This window comes from Prionailurus bengalensis, chromosome D2 (assembly GCF_016509475.1).
Source record: "Prionailurus bengalensis isolate Pbe53 chromosome D2, Fcat_Pben_1.1_paternal_pri, whole genome shotgun sequence".
Lineage (NCBI taxonomy): Eukaryota > Metazoa > Chordata > Mammalia > Carnivora > Felidae > Prionailurus > Prionailurus bengalensis.
This window is the reverse complement of record NC_057351.1, coordinates 33,736,830-33,760,647: the sequence shown is the minus strand read 5'-3', so window position 1 is coordinate 33,760,647 and position 23,818 is coordinate 33,736,830. Positions and strand designations below refer to the sequence as shown.

The 23,818-nt window shown below is 39.4% G+C and overlaps 1 protein-coding gene across 20 annotated transcripts in view; it reads left to right on the top strand.

Moving 5' to 3' along the window:
* USP54 (ubiquitin specific peptidase 54) overlaps positions 1–23,818 on the top strand; it is a 133,432-nt gene that overhangs the window by 99,817 nt on the left and 9,797 nt on the right. For 9 of the 20 annotated variants that reach the window (XM_043598039.1, XM_043598041.1, XM_043598040.1 and 6 more), the window contains 10 exons: positions 242–410; positions 1,767–1,937; positions 5,266–5,397; positions 5,570–5,950; positions 6,178–6,409; positions 8,376–8,509; positions 11,346–11,513; positions 13,954–14,088; positions 15,008–15,206; positions 16,990–18,383. In XM_043598039.1, the coding sequence (XP_043453974.1) occupies positions 242–410; positions 1,767–1,937; positions 5,266–5,397; positions 5,570–5,950; positions 6,178–6,409; positions 8,376–8,509; positions 11,346–11,513; positions 13,954–14,088; positions 15,008–15,206; positions 16,990–18,383 (3,115 nt within the window). Of the gene's footprint in view, positions 1–241; positions 411–1,766; positions 1,938–5,265; positions 5,398–5,569; positions 5,951–6,177; positions 6,410–8,375; positions 8,510–9,484; positions 9,613–11,345; positions 11,514–13,953; positions 14,089–15,007; positions 15,207–16,989; positions 18,384–23,818 lie in introns of those variants that run through there. The other 11 variants (XM_043598046.1, XM_043598043.1, XM_043598050.1 and 8 more) reach the window with 8 other exon arrangements.

Here is a 23,818-nt window from a genome sequence, read left to right as displayed (position 1 = left end):
AGTAATTTTATTCATCATTCCTATCTCTTATAAGGTTCCATTGCTTTCTAAAAAGATTTAACAAAAACAGACTTAACAAAAAACTCATGAAATTTAGGTCTAAGGTCTCTTTTGTGGTCTCTTTACCCAATTCTTGTCTTTTTATTTCTTTTATTTTCTTTAGAAAAACAGAATAGGAAGATATGTTTTGAATTGTGGATATGAAGTATAACTCATGTTTTTCTGATTGTTTCTGGTTCAGATTGGGCCGAAATGGAAGGATGTGGTGACCAAATGCATCAAGGGGCATTATCAGCCTTTGCTACTGCTTTATGCAGACCCGCAGGGTACCCCAGTGTCTACTCAGGACCTGCCTCCCCAAGTTGAGTTCCAGTCATACAGCAAGACCTGCTACGATAGTGAAGATTCAGGTGAGCAGCCTAGCTCTTTACCTCTTCCTTCTCCCTTCCAATGTGATCACTGGACAGTTAGAACTCATACTTAATCATGAGCCTAGCACATAACTAGCTTATAGAAAGGGGATCCATTAGAGATAGAAAGAAGTGCCAACTCGTGCTGAAGCCCAAAGTGTGCCAGGCTTTGTTTCTTTCAGCCTTCAAGAATGTGTTGCCTAAGTCACCTGGCCCTGATTCAAAAGTGAGAAGGAAATTAGGTTGATTTAGACTGAAATAATAAGTTTGTGAGGGAAACTCAGTGTTTAACCTTCCAGTATTAGTAAAGATGACTGATTCTTACTAGCAACTTAACAGTGACTTCACTGAGTTGTGAAGACCAAGAAAAAATTATATGAGTTACTACAAAGCTTATCATTTTATTTGGGATAAGAGATTTTTGTTTTAAGATGTCAAGTGTAGTAGCAGTATTCCTCAGCCTGTGAATCAGTTTGCTTCTAATTCAGTTGGTTGCAGCCTAAATTGTTCCCCTGTAGCAACAATTTGCAGCTTGATGGCTAAAGTCTCAGCCTAGCCCATAGAGGCTTATAATATATTAGAAATATAGCCCTAATGGTTTTGGCTTGATTTCTGAAAAGGAGAAAAAAGAAATATTCTTTTTGTCTTCTAGATCTAGGATTGTCCTTGAGTATAATTTTGAAAGAGAACACATTTGTCTTTGGAATTTTTCCCCCTCCCTTTTGTACCTCCTTCCTGCTTGGTACCTGGTGTTCTTCCCAGCCTCGTACCCAACTCAGGCCTGCTCTACTTTTTCTCCTTTCAGTCAAACACCCATTTCCACTGTTGTGCTCATCTCAGTGAGTTGTTCAGAGGAAAGTAGTCTGATTGAACTAATTTACTCTAAAGTATAAGTAACAGCCACATAATTTCTCAGATATATTAAAATGTTTACAATATCAATTAAAATCAAAGTGACATTTCTGGCAGTATAGGAAAAAAATTACGGGATGGGGAACAACTAGTTATTGCCAGGTCGGCCTGGGACTCTCCATCTAAATAGATCTTACTTTTCACAACTTTTTCCTTTCTTCCACTTTTCCCATAGGTTTTCTAAAAGCCCCACAGTTTTTCACAGTGGCAGGCAAAGTGAGGGCTTCAGCAAGGTAGGGACAGGAGTGGGAGGAATTTTTTGTGTGTCTGGGCAATATGGAAGTTGGGTGTTGGGAAGAATGGCTCTGGTATATCCTTCTCACCCTTCCTTCTAGGAAGTTCTTGCCTTATGGACCTTTGTTTCCATCCAGCTGTTTGCCTTCTCTCTGTCACTGTCCTTCTCTCTTTCCTTACTTTGGCATATGTGTCTCCTCCTTCCCTCAGGGAGGGAGCCCTCCATCTCAAGTGATACTCGAACAGATTCTTCAACGGAGAGCTATCCCTACAAACACTCCCACCATGAGTCTGTGGTCAGTCACTTCTCTTCTGAATCTCAGGGGACAGTCATCTATAATGTGGAGAATGATTCCACGTCTCAGAGCAGTCGGGACACAGGTAGGGAGTTTTACAGTGGACCCTGCTTGCCTGATTCAGTTCCTGCACAGAGGTTCTCCCAAGAAAAAGAAACTGGGGCAAGTCAGAAATGTTTGTCATGCAAAGGGAGAACTTGGGTAATTGGGTGGGATGAAAAGAAGCAACACAACTCTGACCGAATGATGATGTGCCATTGCACATTTTCCTATCAACAGTAGCATATCAATAAGGATGATTGTAATGTGATTATTAATGTGATTGTTTATTCCAAAATCTGCCTTTTTTTTTTTTGCTGTATTCTTGATCCCTGTGCTTCTCATAGTGTCCCAATAAACCCTTATGGTTTTGCACCTCATCATGTTCTCATGCCAGGCTTTATCTTAGGTGAAGGGCTTTGAGAGCAGGGGCATATTTATGGGCATGGATGTGTGCTCATCACCTTGCTTCCTGAAGGATAGAAAGGCCAAAGAAAGAAAGCTAGCTTGTTTGTTATTGTGAGTTCTATGTGGAGAACATTCTTGAATTTTTCTGTTCTTCTATTGAAGAGTGTACCTGTTGTTGGTGGAAGAAATCAATACAGGGCGTACAAAGAACAGTGAGTGACTGATTGATGAGATGAAAAATTTATCACCTAATACACAGAACAGTGCCCATACTCTAGAGACATGGGAATTAGTGAGTTCATGGCTTCAGATTGGTGGTCCTTTTAAAGTTTTTATTTAAATTCCAGTTGTTAACATATGGTGTATTATTAGTTCCAGGTGTACAATATAGTGATTCAGCACTTGTTGTACAATACCTGGTGCCCATCACAAGTGCACTTCTTAATCCCCATTAACCTGTTTAACCATCCCTCCATCCACCTCCCCTCTGGTAACCATCAGTTCTCTATAGTTAAGAGTCTGTTTCATGGTTTGCCTCTCTCTCTCTCTCTTTTTTCCCTTTGTTCATTTGTTTTGTTTCTTAAATTCCACCCATGAGTGAAATCATATGGTATTTGTCTTTCTCTGACTTATTTCTCTTAGTGTAATATTCTCTCACTCTATCCATGTCATTGCAAATGGCCAGATTTCAATTTTTTATGGCTTACTAATATTCCATTGTATATATATATACTGTGTCTTCTTTATCCATTCATCAGCTGATGGACACTTGGGCCATTTCCATAATTTGGCTATTGTAGATAATGCTGCTATAAACAGCAGGAGTACATGTATCCCTTTGAATTAGTACTTTTGTATTCTTTGGGTAAATACCTTTTTTTTTTAAATAGAGAATTTTAAACATTTTCAAAACTATCAGAATAGTATACTACCCTTCCATGGAGTCATTGACTAGTATCAGTAATTATAACTCATGCTTGGAGTGCCTGGGTAGCTCAGTCGGTTGAGCATCCGACTCTTGATTTTGGCTCAGGTACGATCCCAGGGTTGTGGGATCAAGCCCCACATTGGGCTCAGTGCTGAGCGTGGAGCCTGCTTAAGATTCTCTCCTTCTCTGCCCCTCTCCTCTGCTCACACACACTGTCTCTGTAAAATAAAATTTAAAAAAAATTAAAAATTGTAACTCATGGCCAGTCTAGTTTTGTCTGTATTTCTATCTACTCTCACTACTCCTGGATTATTTTGAAGCAAATTCCAGATATTATCACCTTTTTCATAAATATTTTAATGTGTCTAAATATTTAGTATATCTGAAACATGAGAAATCATTTTTAAACATATCATTATCACACTTAAAAAATATTAACAATAATTCCTAAAAACCACTAAGTAACCAATGAGTGTTCAAATATCCAAATATAAATGTTGTTATTTTTTAATGGTTTGTGTGCTTGATTCAGGATCCAAGTGAGGTCTATGCAGTGAGATGAATTGATAAGTCTTTTATGTTTCTTTTAAAGTATAGGTTTCTCCTCCATTTTTTCCTTGCAGTTTATTGTTGAACAACTAGGTACTTTGTCCTATAGATTCCCCACATTCTAAAATTTGCTGATTGTATTCCTATGTTAAACTTTAGCATGTTTCTCTGTTCTCTGTATTTCTTATAAATTGGCAGTTGGACCTAGAGCTTTGGTCAGACTCATGTTGGGTTTCTTTTGATGACTATTGTGTAGATGACTACTGCAAAGTATGATTTTTTTAAGACCATATTTCTGAAACTGTGAGTCAGGGAGAAGCCAAATAACACGATAAACAAGGCATATTTTCCAGCAGAGTCAGGTTTATGTTAAAGGTTTGTGAATGGCTGGGGTAGGGGAGCATACTCTCATTGGTTTAACATTTGCAGATTTAGTTGCTCCAAGTGATTTTCTCCTTTCTTAAATCTTTTTTTTTGGGCCCAGAGGTAGCAAAGGATCAGATATAAAGCAATAAAAGATTACATTGGTGATTGATTGAAAAGAGATGGGCATGTCACTACAGTGCTGATACCTGAATATGTACAAGAATTTTCATATACTAATGTATGAAAACAGTTCATGGTTCATTTGAAAACCTAGAGGATTGTCCCTAAACCTGCCTTCCAATTTAATTCAATTGCTTAATTCACTTTTGGCTTCCAGCAGTTCAGGTGATTATATCCTTTAGAATCTGACCTTTGCTGTTATCAAATCAGACTCCTACATTTACATCCTATGGGCGTGAAGCAGGGCAAGTTATATATTTTCTGGGCTTCCCAGAAATCAATACTGAGGAATTTTGAAGTGTAATATCTGGGTGAAGCCACGTTGGGTGAAGCCAAGTTTGGTAAAGCACTCATTGTGGATGGGAATGAGAATTATGCAGAGTTCAAATGTCCTAATTTTAAATGATTAACATTTAAGGAAGGTTTAGAACTGAATGGGAGGTGGGGAGAGGGAGCCACCCACAATCAGACCTCTTGTGGGCAAAGGCTGGGGCAACTTGGATAATACTAGGTATAATAAAAGTTAGGCTTTACTTGATGTGTTGCTAAATAAAAGGAAAGCTCTATCTTCTATTTATGAGAATGAAAACATATTGATACATGACATTTTTATACAATCTTTAAAACTGTCACATTTTAAAAATTAGCAAGTAATGTGTCCTTCTGGGTCACTGGGAGAGACTACGGGCAGGATCAAGACTGGTAATTGTTCAGGAGACATTATAAATTTGGAAGCTCCCATTAAATACTTGAGCTTCTCCGCATTTATCTATTGAGAGATTCCTGCTACACTTATATCAGATAGCCTTAGCCCCTACAGCTTCTGATTCATGGGTATACCAAATTTGTGGCGCTGCTGTGAATCCCAAAGGGAAGCTAGGTTCTCAAGAGGATGGAGGTAAGTTTCAGATACCAGCTTACCCCCATTTCCTTGTTCTTTCAGGACACCTGACTGATAGTGAATGTAATCAGAAACTCACATCCAAGAAAGGGTCACTGATAGAACGCAAGAGGAACTCTGGCCGGGTTAGGAGGAAAGGCGATGAGCCACAGGCCTCAGGGTACCACAGTGAAGGCAAGCCACTCTGCACTCTTTGTCTTTTTTCATTCACTCTGGCAGCTTTTGTCATAGTCCATACTGGCTTTTCTATTCTGCTCAAAGGGCTTTCTTTGCTTTTACACTTTGGGGTCTAGGTATCTGTGATCACTTTAAACATTTATATTTGTTTCATTCTTTGTGTTTTTAGGAGAAACATTGAAAGAGAAGCAGGCTCCTAGGAATGCCTCTAAACCATCTAGCAGCACCAATAGACTAAGGGATTTTAAAGAGACAGTCAGCAATATGATTCACAACAGACCATCACTGGCTTCTCAGACCAACCTAGGATCTCCCTGCGTGGGGAAGGGAGGAGACCAAACTGACAAAAAGCCTCCCAGAAATCTGCCTTTACATTCTCGTGACTGGGAAGTAGAGAGTACCAGCAGTGAGTCAAAATCCAGTTCTTCTAGCAAGTATCGTCCAACGTGGAGACCCAAACGGGAGTCTCTGAATATTGACAGTATCTTTAGTAAGGACAAAAGGAAGCACTGTGGCTATACGCAGCTTAGCCCCTTTTCTGAGGATTCAGGTGAGGAGATAGAGAAGAATTGGGCTTTTGAATAAAGTTGACTTATGTATTTAAAAAACCTGGATTTTCTGGTAGAGTCAGTAAGGTGCATTTTTATATGCTGATGTTGAGCCTTTTGGAGATAGGAGTTCAGTGAGTGAGTAGCTGGAGGGAGGGTTGGTTATGTTTAATTTGAGGCAGATGCTAAATCTACCTCCTTTTCCATACTTGTCCTTTGATCGGGATAGCTAAAGAATTTATGCCAGATGAACTAAGCAAGCCACCTGCTTACGACATTAAAACTGGTGGACCAAGCCCCCAGTACAAGCCCTGGGGCCCAGCACGGCCAGGCTCTCACCTTTTAGAACAGCACCCTCGCCTAATACAACGAATGGAATCTGGCTATGAGAGCAGTGAGAGGAACAGCAGCAGCCCCATCAGCCTGGATGCAGCCCTGCCTGAAAGCTCCAGTGTCTGCAGGTATTGTTTGGCCCTTGAATTGCCTCATTGTCCCTTGCAGCAATGTGAGTCACCAAGAGGCTTTTCAAGTCAGATAAATGGAGAAAAGGACTTTATTACCATCTTGCAGGCAAAGTATTGTGCTTTATCAACTTTCTTTCTTTCTTTTTTTTAAATTGAAATGGGGGGGGATGGGTTAAATGGGTGAAGGGCATTAAGGAAGGGCACTTGTTGGGATGAGCACTGGGTGTTACATGTAAGTGATGAATCACTGAATTCTACTCCTGAAACCATAATCACACTATATATTAACTAATTTGGATTTAAACAAAATTTAAAAAAACAATCACACTAAAAACCTAAAAAAAATAAAACAAAATTGAAATAAAGTTGGTGTACCATGTTATATTAGTTTCAGGTATACAACATAGTGATCGGACAGTTCTGTATATTACACTATGCTCACCACAATAAATGTAGTTACCATCTGTCACCATAGAATATTATTACAATATTATTGACTGTATTCTCTATGCTTTACTTTTTATCTCTGTGACTTATTTATTTTATAACTGTGAATTTATACTTCTTAACCCCCCTCGGTTATTTCACCCTTCCCCCAGCCCCCTTTCCTCTGGCAACTACCAGTTTGTTCTTTGTATTTGTGATTTTTGTTTCTGTTTTTGTTTATTTGTTCATTTGTTTTATATTTTAGATTCCACATGTAAGTGAAATTATATTTGTTTTTATCTAACTTATTTCACTTAGCATAATAATACCCTCTGGGTCCATCCATGTTGTCACAAATGGCAAAATTTTATTCTTTTTTATGGCTGAGTAATATTCCATTATATATGTATATATATCATCTTCTTTATTCATTCATTGCTTTCCTATCTTGGCTGTTGTAAATAATGCTGCAATAAACATAGGGGTGCTCTGTCAACTTTCTATAGCAACAGCACCCTCTGCTGGGAGAAGGAGCAAAGGCATTTGAGAAAGAACTTTATTACATGTAAAATAGTTTAGTAAATAACTTAAAATGGAAGAATTAGTGAATCAAAACATGTAGTCCTATGATCAGAGAGTAAATACAATTGTTATCTATTCTTGCCTTTCATTTAGGGTAGGTTTTTTTTTTAAGAGTCACAGGGATTCTGTGTTTTATGAAGCCAATGATATTCATAATTCTCTAAGATAACATTGATGGTTTAATAGTGCTCATTGTGCCCTGTCCATAGGGCCCAGTTTGCTTTGTAAATTTTATTTTATTTTATGTTTTGAGACAGAGTACGAGGATGGGAGAGAGACAAAGGGAGAGAGGAAGGAGGGAGGGAGGGAGGGAGGGAGGGAGGGAGAGAGAGAGAGAGAGAGAGAGAGAGAGAAAGAGATAAAGAGAGAGTATCTTAAGCAGGCTCCACGCTCAGCACGAAGCCTGATAGCGTACTCAATCCCATGACCCTGGGATCGTGACTGGAGCAGAAATCAAGAGTTGGATGCTCAACAGAATGAGACACCCAGGAGCCCCATAAATTTTAGATTTTCCTACATTGTTTCTACTAAGTTGCCACAGAGGCAAGTTTCCTAACAGTGTTGCTGCTTTGAAAAGAGTGATTTTGTCTTCTACAAAGGTGATAATCACACCCTCATATTTTCCCATTGCTCATCCCTTGACATAGGACCCTGTTGAGTTTTACACATGAGAAGATGGCCACAAAGGTGTAAGAAAGAGGAAGGCAACCCATGTGAGAGCTTATATTTATTGATTCATTGAATATGGGTTTTTTTGCCAGACACTGTGCTAGATGCACAAAATGTGAATGAGATGAGATAAGATGGGGGAACTACTTTCAGAGGTAGTTTAGCAGATACTTCAACTTTATATTAGTTTGATGTTTTATTGGTTTTTGAGGGAATTTAGTCCTAGGAATGTTGCAAGTTAACACCCTTCTGATGTTTTCACTAGACTCTGGTTTGTCTTTTGAAGGGATCTAAGTGCTAAGAGATCAGCTGGGTTGGCACCTTCCTGGCGTCACATCCCAAAGTCTCACAGCAGTAGCATACTGGAGGCGGACTCCACAGCATCCAGGAGTAGCTGGGCAAAAAATCAGCACCTCTCGGGTAAGCAGAAAGACACTGGACTTGGAGGACTGGATTTGACTGCCAAATCTATTTGGGAAATAGCCTTACCTGAGCACATTTGAAATTGGAGGATGGTTGTACTTTAAGTTTTCATCACTATGTAAATACGGAGGCATTTGAGCTGTCCCATCTTTGGATTTATCTACTTTCTGTTCTCCATCATGGCTTTCCTGATTGTTCTTTCCACCTTGGCAAGAGCCCTTGCTGGAACAAGAAGGAACAGAAATATGGTGAACTGTGTCAGTAGCACCTGCATTCCTCACAGGAATAAGTTCGCCAGTTTTTGCCTTTGGTGTAGAGGAAGCCTCATGGGAATGGATTTCTTAGTGTTTAGTTCTATGAATTGAGATGACAAACGGGGATGTGAAGGCTATAGGCAAAACTGGGGAATAAGTAAACCTAAACCTATCCTTATCCCTGCCTCTGTATCCTGCCCAGTATCCCTATTTTCCCTTCTTGAGTGTGTCTTGTGTCCTCATACTCCTTCTTAAAATGAGCTCTCAAGGAATGATCTGACTCCTTCATACTAAATGTAAATGACTGGAAATAGTTTAAAGCATGCTTTTTCTAAGAGAAACTAGCATTTTAAAATTAAAGTCAAAGCCTAAAGGTAAAAGAATACTGGAATTTCAGGTGTGAGACACTGAGGGTAGAGATTTGAGGTAGTTAGAGGTTTTAGTTCCCTTTTACATTCCTCTCACAATACACATATATACTTACAGTACATATTCCACTTAAGTAGAGACCCAGTCTAAATGGTTTAAAATAAATCCTTTACTTACTTAAAGCTGAAATTTGAGGTGATACATAGGCAATCTCCCCAGATAGAGACTTTTTGCAATGGCTAAGGGAAGGTGGTGAGTGTCTAACTAGGGAGTTCTGGAGCTACTTGTCTAACTTACAGATCAACCTTCATCCCCTCCCCCCCCCCCCTTCCTTTTTTTGGTTTGTTAGATCAATTGGGAGTAGAGTATGTGGGCAGAAACCTTAACTATGGTCTGATTTAATGAGCTTCTGGATGTAGTTCTGTGGTCAGCTTACTAGGAAGAAGTGGACAGAATACTGTGTACCAGCCTGTAGAGGTAAGACCAGTCTTAATGGTATGACTGCCAATTCTCTTGATAGCCACCAAAAGTTCTCAGAGGTGGCTGGAAGGGAAGTATGCAGCAGTAATGACAAGGCATGAATTCTTTTAGGTGTGAGTGCCAGTAGGTTGCTAACATCTGGCAGAACAGAACAATGCCAATAGAAGCAGGTATCTCTGAAATCCTGCACTGGAGTAGGTTGTAATTTGAAACCTATGGAAGAAATTCATGCTTCTTAATGAAATTATACATTTGCTTTACTTACTACATTTTAATTTATTTCACGTTGACTAACATTGCTTTGAGAAGCTTGTGGTCATGCATGAGCCTATTCCCCCTTCTCTTTTCTTTAGATAGCCAGTACCTTTTCAGGTCACTAAAGACCGAGTCTCATGACATCTCTAATAGCCCTAATTCTGGACTACTTTGGATAGAATCCACCAATATTATTCCTCCACTGGTAAAAGATATTTTGCAAGGAGTTACAACAAATTCCTCACACACCATACTGTCCTCTTTGTATAGGAGACCCTTAGTATACAAAGGCATGAATACTTGTGGCTCACAATTGATCCTATCATTTTATTTTGGCACAGAACAAAAATTTTTGCCTGGTAACTTTGATTACTCTTTTAAAAAGTTAAGGAAGTAAAAGTAAGTCCAACAATTTAGTAACCTGCCCTCTCCCTCTTCAAATTGAAGGAACCGGTGTTTGCATCATGGTATATGTTTTTCTACATTTTTTGTATGCCTATGTAAGTATATGGATAAGTTTATTACTACCATTAAAAAAAATAAAATGAAGTCATATATATTATTCTGTCACTTGAATTTTCACTTAATATATCATGGATGTCCTTTGGGATCTATTTGGTTCCATCTATGAACATTTATAAAATTGAATTTATACTGGATATTTTATAAACTCTTTAAAAGAGATGGTAGAAATCAAGGGTGAGAAGTTGACTTGCTTGAAGTTTCCCAATGAATCAGTGGCAGCACATGGTTGAGAATGCTCTCTAATAGTTAAGAGCATGGATTATGAATTTAACCTATTTGACTTTATTTATGTATTTATTTATTTATTTATTTAATTGATTTTTGAGACAGAGAGAGACAGAGCATGAACAGGGGTGGGTCAGAGAGAGGGAGGGAGACACAGAATATGAAACAGGCTCCAGGCTCTGAGCTGTCAGCACAGAGCCTGATGCGGGGCTCGAACCCACAAACTGCAAGATCATGACCTGAGCCGAAGTCGGACGCTTAACCGACTGAGCCACCCAGGCGCCCCAACCTATTTGACTTTATTCAGCTCCATCATTTATTATCGTTGTCATGGCAAGTTATTTATTCTTTGTGTGTCCGTTTCTTCTTTCCTAAAATGTAGACAATAATAGTATCTACTTCATAGGTTGTCATGATAATTAAATAATGAATGTAAAACTGCTTAAAACCGTGCTCATCATATAGTAAATGCTCAACAAATGTTATATTGTTATCGTTGTTATAAAGCCATTCAATAAATATTTTATCATTATCATCATTATCATTATAATTCATAGCCCAGATCTCACCCTGAATCTGATATGGAAATCACTATCCAAAACATGAATTCCAAAATGAATAAAGACTTCTAAAGGAAAGGCAATGCAGTGGCCATAAATGCAGCAGGTGCTTCATATTAGTTTTGGAAATGTGGCAATTTCTCTTCTCCCTTGCTTGTATTCCAGGTGGGGAGCTCTCTTCCAAAAGCGAGCTGGATGAATTGCAGGAGGAAGTGGCCAGGAGGGCCCAGGAACAGGAACTTCGCAGGAAACGGGAAAAGGAATTAGAGGCAGCTAAAGGATTTAACCCTCATCCCAGTCGCTTCATGGACTTGGATGAACTGCAGAATCAGGGTAATTGTTCTGAACTTTAGGTTATGGGTGATGGGGACAGAGAAGAGAGGAAAGAAAAAAATATTCAGGCTTATAAATTCCTGTCTTCTGTTTAGCTAAGTTGTATTTTATCATAATTCACTCATTTTAGTGAGAACTAGCTGAAGTAGGAGGTGACAAGCCTGTTGATTGGAAGACAGGCACTGATTTGGGGCTCATCTATTAAAAGTCTATAGATGAGAGATAGTATTATTCATAAAAATATTTCCCGTGCACATCTCTACTGTAGAAGGTGTAAATAAAGCTAATCACAATTCAGAAATAGCAGAACAGGGCAGTGAGTAAGCCACACTGATAAGGGAAATTCTACTTGCTCAGCGGAAATACACCCTTGAAATTTCCCACCTGGAGCTTCAAGGAAGTGGGTCTACCAAACAGGTTCTAAGAACACAGAGCTTGATTGCCTTTTGATCCTCTGATGATTCATTTCCCAGTCTCATACAATTTTTGTGGACTTTATGATGCTTCTCCAACTGCCCCACACTAGTTACTTTTTTTTCCTTTCACTGCTTTAGGATGTCCTTTTGTACCAAAAGAGATTAGTCTTCAAAATAGGAGTTGAAAATAGGAAAAGTAGGAGTTATACCTTAAATAGGCTCCTGGAACTTGTATCTTTCTATAAAATGAATTTATTATTCTTATTATTCAGAATCCCCAGATGTAACATTATGCTAAAATAGTGCAAAGAATAGGAGTCTGTGCTATTTTGGGTGGCTGCTTTCTTGTTGACCACTTCCCACTTCCCACTGGGCTAATTTGGAGGCCTATTTGGGGCCATTCTTCTCCTCTAATCCTATTGTCTTTTGATTTGAGGTAATTGTTGTCTTATATTTCCCAAGGCATTGTATCTGTTTCCAAATTAGTTTTAAATTCCTAGTTCCTTAGCTGTCCCTACATTTGGATAGTCTTCTCTCCCTTTTTGTCCTCAAGCTATATTACACTGGGGTCTTGGGGTTATTATGCTTCTATACTCATCTCCTTCCCTTACCTTTTTTCCTTCCTTTGTTAGTTGGGCAGTACATGAAAGTTGAGAGGGAATCCTGGCCACATTTCATTGTTAATTCTTCATACACTTTGATTCAGAATCTCCTGGAAGAGCAAGGAATGGAGTGCTAAGATTCTAGAGGATTAGAATTAAAATCTAGTACAGTGATCAATTGTAGTGTGCCTGTATATCTATAGAGAAACTTTTTTGTTTTGATGGCTCTCACTACCATCTCTCATTATAAAGATTATATAGATCCAATTGTCAAATATTATGAGAAGACCTTAGGCCTGGAGGGTAGGTATCAGATCTCTTGATGTGGGATAGAACCTGAATGCCAAGTTCTTCAGAACCAACTTACTACTTCACTGCCCTCCCATTGCTCTCCAAAGGCCACAGTGAATTAGGAAATTAATGTTAGGGGTATGGAAGAGCCTTTCTTACCATGTCAAGTTGGAGGTAAGTGGAAGATGGGGAGATTATGGGAGAAATGACTGACATTTTGATTTTTTTTTCTTGTGAGCCTGTGAAAACTCACCAAAATTCACCATTGTGAGTGAATTTACAATACAGCTTACTACCAGTTTATGAGTGAGTAAGAGCCAAGGGGACACATAAACTTGAGCGTTCTTTTACAAAAGTTGACCTTGCAGTACTTGCTTTTTCATCTGGCACTGTACTTGAACTCTTTTGCACCTGCTTTGGTACACATTTGCTTTCAGGGGAGGAAGGAATATTTCATGCTCCCTCTATGGGAAAGTGACTTTTGCAGTAGGTTTGGCAAGTAAGAGCATGATAAAAGAAAATACTTAGGAGTGCTGATGAAAGGAATGTGGTTGCAAACCAACAACAAAGGCTGTTCAACTGCCCTGGTGGATATATTGAGGTTAGGAACTGTAAAGCACCCGTGCCCAAGAGGTGTACTAATTTTCCAGTTGAGGGTGGTGCAGAGAGGACTGTGAATTGATGTAGGAAAGAAATTTTACAGATGGCTTTCCACAGAGTAGTGAAGCCACTTTTGCCTTAACACAGGAGTAGAGGTCTCTGTAGAGATCTGGGGCATTCTGACACTGGTTGGCAAGATGTATCTTGTTGCACTGTGGAAACAGGTCAGTTCCAGGCATAAGAATCCACCCTTCTGCTGTAGACAATACTGTGTTCTTTTCTGGAGGGACCCCCTTAAGAGCTCTTGGAGTTGGAATATGTGGTGGACAATGACATACTCCTTTTTCATGGCCTTGGCAATGTCTTGGTTAAGGCAAAAATGGATGTCCTACATGTTTCAGAGACTTCTTCATAGCAGTGGAGAGTTAGAATAAGGGTAGATCAAAGGCTCAGCAGCAAGGATCTATGTGCCCTTAAGGGAAACAATACTACATAGAAAAAGGTGGAACAAATTGTAATGAAAATGAAAAGTACTGGCCCTTTCAGGGAGGAGTGACGGCTTTGAGAGGTCCTTGCGAGAGGCAGATTCAGTGTTTGAAGAGTCGCTGCATCTGGAACAGAAGGGAGACTGTGCTGCAGCTTTGGCTCTCTGTAACGAAGCTATCTGTAAGTAACTCTAACTGCTACAGCTATGGCAATTTTTACTAACTTTGAGATAGGTATTATTAGTGTCATTGCTCAGTTGGGATGAAAACAGCTTTTATGTCTCCTCACTGTCAGTCTCCCAAACTGAGGCCCTTTAGCTATTGTTGCCCTTCAGATTTTTAAGTGTGCCCTGCGCTGTCATCTGGCCTATGGATATTTACTGGAATGACCTCATCAGGAGTCTGTAGATGAACTATCCAGCCATGCCTACCTTCTTATCCCAAGTTAGACGTCAGATTTGAGGTTAGTCTGTTCTTTCTCTAGTCACTGACTAGTTAGGTGGAGCTTATGGCAAGAAGAAATGAATATATTGGCTGTGATTTCCCAGGCCTGTGACTTTGCACTGCATATATGATTCATGTTCTTCCCTTGCTTTCCTGGTATGCTGCACCATAAGGTTACAGTGAAGGACTAAGGCTTAGCATTTATATCTGGTTCTTAAATGTGACCCACAAGAAGCTGTGTTCTGTAAAGACAGATGCAGATTTGGATCTTATTTCTGCTGTTGACTGTCGGGAAGGGGAAGTTGGGAGCAAAGTGTGGAGACCAGAGTCGGACAGGTCAGTTGCAAAGGATGAGAGTGGCAGTCTCTAAGATGGAAGCACCAGTTTATCTTCTTAACTCATTTTAGTTTAGCTTTTTATTTGTTTGTTTTTTTAAATTTGGATTAATCTGTTTGGCCTCCATGGCTTCCATGAATGTTCCTTATAGCCAGAGCCAGCTCTGTACCCTGGACAGTATGTGCATGGTCCATGCCTTGCATTCCTGCTGCACATTTTGAGTTTTACTGCATATCTTTGCTCATTTTTGGTTCAATTTTATTTTTATTTTTGTTTGTATTTTGTGTTCTGTTTCTGCTATATTTTCTTTTGCATTTTAGCTAAACTAAGACTTGCCCTGCATGGTGCCAGCTCTAGCACGCACAGCAGAGCCCTAGTCGATAAGAAGTTGCAAATCAGTATTCGAAAAGCACGGAGCCTGCAGGATCGCATGCAGCAGCAGCAATCATCATCGCCGCAGCCGTCGCAGCCCTCAGCCTGCCCCCCTTCACAGGGGGCGGCCCTCCCTCAGCCAACAAGGTAGTGCCTGGGATCCACTGTAGTTTATGGACACCAGGGGAGGACATGACCATGGGTGCTCCATAGTCAGAACTCTCCTAGTCTTGGTGACTACAGAGGAGAGAGGAGTCCTCTGAAAATATTTTCTTCTCAGATTAGACACACAGAAAACTCATCCCACTGCCAGTCGTTTTCTTAATAGCTCCTAGAAAGATACAGAAAGTATAGCATAATAAATAGACCATTTGTCCATATTTCCTGTGGGTGACTTTGTCCTTTGACTGGTATAATAATGTGATTATTAAATATGTACATATTATGTTCTCAGACATGGCAATCTGAACTGTTCCATGTTGCAGTAAAAACCATGTGATTTGTTTTGGGATTTCAGTGCTTTCTGTCCCTCATGGAAGCAGAGAAAGCAGTGTTCTTTGCTCTAATTGAACCATAGAGAAGAGACACAAAGATTCCCTTTGTTTTGCTTTCCTATGGGCAGCACTTCCCCAGGGCCACTGGTATAGCTTTCACACTTTAGCTTTGAATTTGGCTCTTACTTACAATATGTAGGTTTAAGTCAAAATTAATTTTGGCTTTTAATAAGCCTGAGTAGTTTTCAGAATATAAATATTATAAGAGCAGCTAACATTTTCTGAACATTTGCCTATGTCCAGGTACTAAGCTAAACACTTTAATTCTCACAATAACCTTAGGAGATAGGGACTATTAGTCTGTTATTTAGTAGTATTTTATAAATAAGGAAACTCAAGCTCAGGGAGGATAAAATGCATAAGGTACCCATGGTTACTCAGCTAGTAAGTGGTAGAGGGGTGGACTTCAAATCCAGGTCTGTTTCACTCCATTAGGTCCCCTGTGGAAGTAGAAGGACGTAGTCTTCATAATGTTGTAAGGGTGACTGGGTGGTTCTACCCACAGAAGTTGAGAGTGTATTCTTTCAAATTTAATGCTAATAGCTGAGATCTTCCTTCTTCTTTTCTCCTACTGTGTACTCTAGTAGTTGAATGATGATCTGCGAATCTGATCAGAGATACGTTTTGAATATAAGCAATTTAGGCAACTAAACTCTCTCTAGAAAACTTATGCCACTTGATGTAAGTAATTGAGGTTTTATTTAAGTGCTTCTAACACAGTTTTTTAGGTCAGAAATACAAAACTATTAGTAAGAAACTGAGTAAATGCAGTTAATTCCTAGTCTCACTCCCAAATCTTTGGAGAGTCACAGTGTATTACGTTGGGAAAATATCTCAGTGAATAATACAACCAAATCCAGATTATGAAAACACACTTGAAGTAGTTGAATTCTGTGTAATCCCACGAACCAAAATCACCCTGTACTCTGTAAATGTGGCTTTTGGTTCTTTGGGCTGGTCTGCCTCTCAGGACCCTAGGTATGAGTGACTTCTAGGCTTTGCTCACCTTCATGTCATCTGCATGTGGGACTAGCAATTTTTGTTTTTTAATTTGCAAGAAGAATATGATTGGAATGGGATTTTACAGGTAGTGAAGAATATTGACAAAGACTTCATTTAATATTACTGTGTGCAGCTTTGGTGAGGGTATTTAATAAAGAGAATTAATATTACCTATTGCTTGGGTGTGAGCTGACCATGTGCCTGCCTTCTCTTTTGAACCTCTGAACCGTTGACTGTACTTGTGCTTGTCTTTCTATTTATTTTTACCATTCCCTCTGTGAATGGCTAGAAATGGGAATCAGATGAACAGGTCTTTTTGTAAGTGATCTTGTCATTTAAGGCAGCTTATGACTGGCTCTCTCCATTTATTTCAGTGAACAGCCTATCCCGCTCCAAGTATTGTTAAGCCGGGAGGCTCAACTAGAACCCTGCACGAATACAGAGTTTGGGGCCAGTTCTTTCATCCACTCACCTGCTTCCTGCCATGAGTCACACTCATCACTCTTCCCAGAGTCATCTGCCCTGTCTGCCCCACAGCACAATTCCCCCAGTAGGTCTGCCTCGAACCTTCTGACTTCAGTTGAGGATAGCATTGACCCCTCTATGCTCCACAGGGAGGCCTTACCTAAAACACCAGGGAGGACTGAGAAGAATGCTCATTATGGTTGGGAACCATTAGATGTACCAGAGAGTAAGCTGCAAGGCTACAAGGGTGACAACAGCAGCTGTACCAGGTTCCTCCCACAAGAAGGAAGAGGAATTGATCAAGAACAGCCATTCCAAGAAAAGAGGGACCCTGTTGTCTCATCCCAGGTGATGCCTTGGTCACACTCAACTGGAACAGACACCTCTGAGAGAGGAGATGCACACAGACTAGGCTGTAGTCCTTCAAGTTCATCAGCTCAGTCCAGCCTTCCCCTGTACAGGGCCTGCCACACTGTAATGCCTGCTGCTTCCTCACCTATGCTTCACTCTCCTGATACTGTGCAGAAGACTAACGAATGCCTCCAAGCCAAAAGCCTCAAAACCTTGTTGACTTCAAAAGTGGATGCTGGCAGCGAGGATCCCTATAGGCCAGAGTTTCCAAGCACAAAGGGGCTTGTCCGTTCTCTAGCAGAGCAATTCCAGAGGATGCAAGGTGCCTCCACAAGGGATGGCACAGGCTCCCAGGATAGAAGTTTGCCAACCAGTCTAAGAAAGAACTCTTCCCCTTCTGACTCTAAGCTTCCTTTCCCACAGGGTCGAGGGAAAGGCCATTGGCCTTGGGCAAAACAACAACCCTCTTTGGATGGGAGGGACAGACTACCTTCCTGGGAAGAACCTGCTGATTATCCTTCTCTTGCCATGAACTCTGGGCTGCTTAATAGTGAAACTTCTAGGGGAAGACAGCCCAGGTTGGCAGATCCAAGCATGTATCAAGGAAAGCCATCTCAAGTTAGAGACGCTAGGCCTAAGGAACTGGGCAGCAGTGTCGACTTGGGGACTTCCTTGCCTTTGGACTCCTGGGTGAATGTCACAAGGCTCTGTGATTCTCAGCTTAAACATGGGGTCCCTGGGCCAGGAATGAAGTCCCCCCCCCATGATTCCCATACCTGTGTAGCCTATCCAGAAAGAAACCACATCCTTTTGCATCCACATTGGAACCAAGACACAGAGCAGGAGACCTCAGAATTGGAGTCTCTCTACCAAGCCAGTCTTCAGGCTTCTCAAGCTGGCTGTTCTGGATGGGGGCAGCAAGATGTGGCCTGGCATTCATTTAACCAAACAGGTAAGAATGTAACCATGGGCAGGGGGAGTGGGAGACATATAAAAGCCGAAAGCAGAACAAGAAGAGGGGTGGTGTTCTGTCCAAATAACATCCTAGCTAAGAGGTGGTAGATCTTCTGACTTTATTTATGAAGACTTTAGGACAAGAGCTAGACCGTTTTCTAGCTATAGTGGAAAATGGGGAGAGAATAATCATTAATGGTCCAATTCCCTCCTTCTAAAGGAAGAAACCAATGAGTATATGCCAGGGCTGTTGTGCTTTCTGGGCATTCTGTGCTAAAGAATGGTTCATAGGTCTTTGAGAGAGAGACAGCCTGAAGTAGGGGAGGCTGAAAAGAAAAGTCATCCTTTTATGGCTCAGGAGGGAACTGAACTAATCCATGATCTAGCTTCCAGATCCAACTTGCAATGAGGGTGTCCACATTGAGCCAGATCTGTAAAGTGGCATTTCTAGATCATACTGAATCAGAAATATCAAGAGCTTCCCTGATCCCTTCAGCAACTACCAGCTTTAAAATATTCAAGGTTGTATGCTTGTAGGGTACCCATTCATTGGCTATCCATTAGATTATATTGTGTGAAGAATGAAGTCTGTACCTTAAATGTACTTCACAGACTTGTTCTGGAAATTGTAGACATGAAGAATATTTATAACTTAGATTGATATACTTAAGAACTCCAAAGCCTGAACTATTCTGGTCCAATCATTAACTGTCAGTATAAATTTGGACAAGTCACTTGATATTCCATGGCTGAGTTTTTAACCTGCAAAATTAGAGAATTGGTTCAATGATTTTCTTTTTAAAGATGCCCTCCAACTCTTTTTTTTTTTAATAAATGTTTATTTATTTTTGAGAGAGAGAGCGAGCATGAGTGGGGGAGGGGCAGAGAGATTGAGAGAGAGACAGACAGACAGACAGACAGATAGACAGACAGATAGACAGACAGACAGACACAGAATCCGAATCAGGCTCCAGGCTCTAAGCTGTCAGCACAGAGCCTGATGCAAGGCTCGAACCCACAAACCTCAAGATTATGACCTGAGCTGAAGTCCAACACTCAACTGACTGAGCTGCCCAGGTGTCCCAAGATGCCCTCCAACTCTGAAAATGATATGTATGATTCTGTGAAATTGAACTCAGAGAACTTTATCTTTAGCTCAGTTTCCATAACAGTACAGGTTATACTGCCAGTTGATGCTTAAATACAGCCATACAGGTATTTACTGAGTACCTAGAAGCTATTGGGGAAGGAGGGTGTCACATAAATATAAGATTTGATATTAAGATATGTTTTTTAGGATATGCATCACAGTGTAGACTTTGCAATAATGTTTATTAAAATTCTCCTTAGGTACACGGGACAGGGCAGGATGGGAAGATTCTAAAGAATGAGGAAAAGCTGGTGTCTTCCTCAATTAGCTTCCTATCTAAGGGAGAAAGAAAATACAAATGTCAAGTGTTTTAATAATAAACACATATAAAAGAATATATTGCAATTAAACTGTCAAGTATTATATTACCAAAAAAAAAAAACCCAAATAAAAAAAATTCTTATGTTACCCAAAATAGGAACATTTTTCATTGTGGATAGTTTTGAAAATATATAAACTAACAAAAATCATTGATAATCCCACTATTAATTTCATGAGTTTACTTCTGGCTTTGTTTTTTATGCATATATACTATATATTTATATTTAGTATTTATATTTATATTGTTTTGTTTTTATAAAAAGCAAATTGTTACAATATATGTATATAGTTTATTCCCATGATAGTCTTACAATATATCCATTAGTATTTTTCTTTTGAAACACTTTCAAGGACTACAATATGCTGCATATGAATGTATCATATATTCAACAATTTTATGATACTTTATATACTTTGCTTAGAATTCTTCCAATTTTTAGATAAACTGATGATGAATATCTTTGTATTTGGGCACATTCCTGATGAGCTCTTCCAAATAAATTTTTACAAGGATAATAGCTAGTTGAAGGTTAAATACTTTTAAAAATCTCTTGATATGGACTGGTAAATTAGCCTTCAGGAAGATTATACTTCTGTAAACAATTTCAAAGAGTACGTACCCAACAGTACTTTTTTGCTTAATAGTGAACAAAAACTAATTTAAAATATCCATCTGATGAGTCAGTTCTTAAAATCCTTGTCAAACCAGACTAGCCTTTATTAACATAAAGAAGGGATCAGGTGGAATAAATCAGGAAGTAGGTAATGAAGGAAAGTGCCAATTAGGATCTGTATATGATAGACTATATCTTTAGGGGAGTACTTCTTTATCTTACTGTGAAGCATTTTTTTCTTTTTTAGATTTTTAAAAATATATTTATTTATTCAGGGCGGGGGGAGGGGCAGAGAAAGAGTACGGAGAAAATCCCAAGCAGGCTCTGGGCTGCCAGCATAGAGCCCCACTTGGGGCTTGATCTCACAAATGGTGAGATCATGATCTGAGCCAAACCAAGAGTCGTATGCTCAACTGACTGAGCGACCCAGGCTCCCCTATTGTAAAGCATTTTTTAAGCATCAAATTACTAAAGCAAATTACAAAGCATGTCTCCCCCCGCCCCCGGTTTATTCATATAATTTACAAATGACATGTAAGGTCAAGGTGTACAATGTGATGGTTTGACATATATATAATGTGAAATGATAACGACAGTAAGGTTGGTTAACCCAACCATCACCACACATAATTGCAATTTCTTTGTAAGAACATTTAAGATCTATTCTATTAGCACCTTTCAGGTAAATAATACAATATTGTTAACTATAGTCATGATCCTGTACATTAGATCCCCAGAATTTATTCATCTTCTAATTAGATTATATCCTTTGACCAACATCTCCCCATTTCCCCCACACTCCATGTCAACTACCATTCTTTTGTTTTGTTTTTTTAAGTAGGCTTCAAGTCCAGCATGGAGCCCCAGACGGGGCTTAAACTCAGAACCCTGAGATCAAGACCCAAGCTGAGATCAAGAGTTGGATGCTCAACTGACTAAACCACCTAGGTGCCCCTCAACTACCATTCTATATTTCAATGAATTTAGCTTTTTTTAGACTCCACAAAGTGAGGTCATATAGTATTTGTTTTTCTCTGACTTATGACTTAAAAAAATATAAAAGCCTTATTGATATATAATTTACATATCATACAAATCACCTACTTAATATGTATAATTCAGTGTTTAAGTATATTCACATATATGCCCATCTATCACCACAATCAGTTTTTTTTTTTTTTAAGTTTATTTATTTTGAGAGAGAGAATGTGAGCAGGGGAGGGGCAGAGGGAAAGGGAGATAGAGAATCCAAAGCAGGCTCCATGCTGTCAATGCAGAGCCTGACACAGGGCTCAATTTCACAAACCATGAGATCATGACCTGAACCAAAATCAAGAGCCAGATGCTCAACCAACTGAGCCACACAAGTGCCCCACCACAATCAGTTTTAAAGTGTTTTAATCACCCCAAAAAGAAGCCCTATTCCCCTTAGTAGTCACTCCCTATCCCCCCTACCCCTCTCTCCTCCAGCCTCAGGCAACCTCTAATCTAGTTTTTGGCTATATATTTGTTTATTTTGGACATATGATATAATGGAATCCTATGGTGTATGGTGTTTTGTGACCAGATTAATTTTGACATGATTATAGTTCCTAAAGAGTTGTATATAAACATTGTCCTTGACCTCTATTCTAAATTTCATAGAATTTTGAAGTTAGGCAGACATTATCTTAAAAATAAAAAATAACTTTTTGTTAGGGAAAATTTCAAATATATTCAAAAGTAATGAGTAAGAGTAAATGTTACAATAGCTGTCCAATAAGCTAGTACTTATGCCTAGCTACTTATGACTAGCTTCCATAGTGATTATCTTGGCCAGTTATCAACATATGGCCAATTCTGGTTTACCTATAGCCTCTGCCTACTGGATTATTTTAATATCTATCTATTTATTTACTCATTTTATTTTATTTTATTTTTATTTCCTTGAGTAATCTCTACACCCAGTGTGGGGCCTGAATTCATGACCCTGAGATTAAGAATTGCATGCTGTACTGACTAAGCCAGCCAGGCACTCCTCTACTGGATTATTTTAAAGCAAATTCCAGACATTATATCATTTCATCCATACATAATATGGAATGTATCTCTAAGAAATAGTGCCTCTTTTTAAATGCAAAACTATAATTTTATTATATCTAGAAAATTAACAATAATTTCTTAATGTAATATAGTAACTAGCCAGTATTCACGTTTTCTCAATTGTGCCATATATGTCTTTTCACACTTGGTTTATTTCAAATTAGTATTCAAACAAGATCTACACATTGCATTCGGTTGATATGTCTCAAGGCTTTTTTTAGCCTATAAAATTTTTGTCTGGTAATTTATTTATGGAAGATTTGGTCATTTGTCAAATCCACATTCTAGATTTTACTGATTATATTCTGGTAGTTTTTTTCTTTTTTAAAACATGTTCTTCTAGCCCCTGTTTTTCTGTGATCTGGTAATTAGGGGTAGAGGCTTAATTAAAATCAGGTTCAATTTTTTTTAAGATTTTATTTTTTGGGGGGGGCGCCTGGGTGGCTCAGTCGGTTAAGCGTCCAACTTCGGCTCAGGTCGCGATCTCACAGTTCGTGAGTTTGAGCCCCGCGTCGGGATCTGTGCTGACGGCTCAGAGCCTGGAGCCTGTTGCAGATTCTGTGTCTCCCTCTCTCTGACCCTCCCCCATTCATGCTCTGTCTTTCTCTGTCTCAAAAATAAATAAACGTTAAAAAAAAAATTAAAAAAAAAAGATTTTATTTTTTTAAGTAATTTTTACACCCAAAGTGGGGCTTGAACTCATGACCCCAAGATCAAGAGTCATGTCCTCTACTGGCTGAGCCAGCCAGTCACCCCCAAAATATTTATTTATTTATTTATTTATTTATTTATTTATTTTAATGTTTATTTTTGACAGAGAGAGAGAGAGAGAGAGACAGAGCATGAGTGGGGGAGGGGCAGAGAGAGAGGGAGACACAGAATCTGAAGCAGGCTCCAGTCTCTGAGCTGTCAGCACAGGGCCTGACGCGGGGCTCGAACTCACAGACTGCAAGATCACGACCTAAGCCGAAGTCGGTCACTCAACCGACTGAGCCACCCAGGCGCCCCACCAATATTTTTAAATAAGATTTCAGAGATGGTACTTTGTATTTCTATATCAGGAAGTGCATGATGTCTGGTAGGCTTTCTTCTTGTTACTATTGAGCAGTACATCTTAACCCTACCTTCTGTCAAATCCATAAATCCCCTCAGCTCCTTATAGGTGGCCACCTTCACCTCTGCTGAAATATCTTTAAAAGAATTAGTCTATTCCCAGGGGCACATGGGTGCCTCAGTCAGTTAAATGACCAACTCTTGGTTTCAGCT